Raw genomic sequence first — 3,380 nt, 5'->3', positions numbered from 1 at the left:
CTTTTAGTTGTTATACTGTTGAAAATGCTAGATTTTACAGCGATTCAGGAGTGGGTTACCAAAAACCTTTCTACGATCTTGCTCATTCTATTCGTATTGTTCCGAGTGTGGACAGTTCGGAAGAGTCTCCAAGGTGGTGACACGGAAAAAGAGGTCAGTTTTTGTGCATCTGAGAAGTGGTAGCATGGTTTATCCAGGTCCCTGGTAACAAGGTGGTTACCGTCGCTAACATGGCCGAGTGGAATGAGCGTCAGGAGGAAGCTAAGAAGAATAAGAAGATCATTGTTGCTGATTTCTTCGCTACGTGGTGTGGTCCTTGCAAGCGAGCGGCTCCAGAATATCAGCAGATGAGCATCGACTACGATGAGAAGACTGTGATGTTCTTGAAGGTGAGAGTATCACATTAAACGCCGAGGCTCGAGTGAATCTTCAGGTCAACGTTGATGCTGCAACTGATGTTACGACAGCTATGGGGGTGCGGTCCATGCCGACATTCAAGGTCTTTAAGGACGGTGCTGAGCTGAAGACTATCACTGGTTGGGATAAGGCTGGTATGACCACTCTTTTGAACGAGAATGGAGCGAAGCTGTTATCCCCGGAGGAGAGAGAGAAGATCGTGAAAGAAGCTGCCGCTGCTGCTGCTGCGAATGCTGAGACTAAAAAGGATCAGTAGATTATGATAGATTAAGATTTTCCAAACCTTTCTGCGTTGATACAGAGATGTGTTGATTTTGAGAGTGACTAGAAATCAGTGCCGAAAACACAACCGGGATAAATATTTGCTTCAAGGTTGTTGTTATGAGAGCTGCGGTTGTGATACAGTGTAGAATATCGTAAACACACGATTGCATGATCTTTCTAGAAGCCTAACAAGGAGATACTTGCACGCTAGCGCCACATCGTTGAGAGCAGTCATGTTACACGTGATTGCTCAGTGCTGTGACATATTGAGGGTTGCTCGTCTACTGTACCAGGTGAAGGGTAGCAAACTGAAATCCAGAAGGCGGAGATCGGCAAGGCTTTCCAGCTTCGGAAAATGGTCAAGGAATTCTAAGAGTGACGCTCAATGATTTGGTGCAGTGTCGGTAAATATGCACATGATCAACTACATCTATCGGTGACAATATGAAAATGCTGGGAAATTCTTATCGGTTTCTGTGCATTCCTATCCCAACTAGTGTGTGAACTTCTATACTTGAGAAACTCTCGAGCTCAGCTGAGGAGAGCAAACAAATATTTCAACACGTGTGTCCGCCCATGAGTGATATCCGACAAAATCGAAAATGGAGGTTCGCAGAGAAATGTGGATTAAATGATTCATGCTGATGAGGTTGAACACATCTTGAGGTGGCATAGCGACCCCACTTGGATGAGTTATATTGAGGCACATCTTGGGGTGGCATAGCGGCCCCACTTGGATGAGTTGTATTGAGGCACATCTTAAGACGGAATAGCGGCCCGACGTGGATTAGTTGTATTGAGGCGTATCTTGAGGTACCTTAGCGGCCCCACTTGGATTAGTTGTATTGAGGCATATCTTGAGATGGCATAGCGGCCCCACTTGGATTAGTTGTATTGAGGCATATCTTAAGATGGCATAGCGGCCCCACTTGAATAAGAATAGGAATTAGTCTTAACAGGATGTAGTGCCCTCAAGACACCCCATCATTACACTACTCGATCGAGTACTGGCGAATCAATGGGAAGAGTATCTATAAGGAGAACAACAACAACAATAATCACTCAATGAGTGATTAGATGCAACTAGAGGAGATACAAGCTCAATATAATAGTAAATACCTGCCATTCCCTTTTATCCAACGCATTCTTTCTAATGCACTCCCACATTCCACCACAATCCTCGATGTAGACGTAGAGTCTACAACATAGCCTCATGTGGAGTGAGGTAAAAGTTGCACAACACAATTTTTTGGGTAACACACAAAGTTGCGCCACAGAAGCTTTCGACATCTAAAATCGACTTTCGTGTGGACTACTCGTATTATTACCCTTGGACTCCAACCACTCTGAACTAATCAGAATTAGTTTTAACAGACTAAATGGAGTCCGTCCTTCATGGTGTCCAGGACCTCGTGTTGAGGTGCCGCTCGCTCTTCCGGTCCCACGGCACGGTGATCGTAGTGACTGGTGTGGCCTCGTTGCTGGCCTTGAAAGCTCTAAGGCTCATGAGACGTACCACGGTGGATCTCCATGCAGTTTTTGGTGGACCCAATCATGTAAACTGCTAATGCGCTAGTGTTCCTCTCTAGACGTGCGACTGTTTAAGTTCCTTCCTATCCTTGGTTTCATCCCGAAGTCGTTGGATCACCTTTTCCATGCCGCAGAGATTTACGCTGATACGTACGGAGATGTATACTATATGAAGTAAGATAGAAAGCATTTGGGCCGCTTCTCGATCGCATGCGCCCCTTTTCCAGAACTCTTGGAAGGGACATTGTGGTAGTCTCTGATCCTGAGCTCATCCGTGAGGTCTTAAATGCCCGTCCAAGGACCTACATCAAACCCTTCAATAAGCACAAGATAATGCCCATGGAGGGAATGTTCAATACGGAAGGCGAGGCTTGGAAACGGAACAGACGATTGGGTGCACCAGCCTTCAACGACAGTAACTCTGTGGCTATGATTCCCGACATGTCCAAGATCGCTTTGAGACTGGTAAGGTCCTGATTCGCGTCGCTTCCTCTCCTTTGTGTCCGTAGATACGCCAGTTGGAGCGCCTCAGTCAGGATGGTCGTGAGCTGTTGGCGCTGTTAGAGCCCTGTGACCTAGAGTTCGAGTTAGAGGACTTCCCGGGAACACGACGCGCAGGAGGCATAGGGAAGTCGGGACGAAGAAGACGAAAGTTAATCGACTAATGAGCAATGAGCTTCAGCGCGCAGCACGCATGTGCATAGCGCTCCTGCGTGAAACTACGTCACGTCACGATGGAGCGTGTCTCACTACTATGGGAATAACATAGGGACAGACTAGAAAAAAATGAGAATACATCGCTCAGCCTCGCCCCCCATAAAAGCGTGTACACTGATCGAGTGATGGTCAAAACCCATAAGCGAAAAATTACGTATCGTCATCATCACCATTCCAATCATGCGCTCGCAGAGCTTGCAAAGCACGTTCCTTAGCAGCTCTCTGTGGCCTCGGCTGAGGTGGAAAATTGTTGCTCCCATCTTGAGCAACTCGAGAATCATCGTCGGGCACGGTCTTATCGTGAATCAGTCCTCAGGGTCATCGGAGACCAATCCGTCCATACGACTATCATCATCGACATCGAGGACACCCTCGTCCGGAATATCGTCGTCTTCTCGGAGAGCTTCAAGTTTTAATATGGTGTCCTCCACAACGTTAGTACTTTCATGTAC

The 3,380-nt window shown here is 46.9% G+C and overlaps 2 protein-coding genes across 2 annotated transcripts; both read left to right on the top strand.

Annotated features, from left to right (window-relative positions):
• Window positions 1-5: 5 nt before the first annotated feature.
• Pmar_PMAR012029 (thioredoxin H-type, putative) lies at window positions 6-673 on the top strand (the record flags this gene model as incomplete). Its single annotated transcript, XM_002766258.1, has 3 exons — window positions 6-153; window positions 198-389; window positions 434-673. The coding sequence occupies exons 1-3, from the start codon at window positions 25-27 to the stop codon at window positions 671-673; spliced, it is 561 nt and encodes a 186-aa protein (XP_002766304.1). The 5' UTR covers window positions 6-24.
• Window positions 674-2,060: 1,387 nt separating this feature from the next.
• On the top strand, window positions 2,061-3,344 carry Pmar_PMAR012028 (cytochrome p450, putative; the record flags this gene model as incomplete). The annotated part of the gene is made up of 5 exons (XM_002766257.1): window positions 2,061-2,193; window positions 2,271-2,385; window positions 2,439-2,676; window positions 2,721-2,842; window positions 3,245-3,344. The coding sequence occupies 5 exons, from the start codon at window positions 2,061-2,063 to the stop codon at window positions 3,342-3,344; spliced, it is 708 nt and encodes a 235-aa protein (XP_002766303.1).
• Between the last annotated feature and the right edge of the window lie 36 nt (window positions 3,345-3,380).

This window comes from Perkinsus marinus (assembly GCF_000006405.1).
Source record: "Perkinsus marinus ATCC 50983 genomic scaffold scf_1104296973172, whole genome shotgun sequence".
NCBI classification, from domain to species: domain Eukaryota; phylum Perkinsozoa; order Perkinsida; family Perkinsidae; genus Perkinsus; species Perkinsus marinus.
The sequence above is the reverse complement of the archived record's forward strand: the minus strand, read 5'-3'. Positions and strand labels throughout refer to the sequence as shown.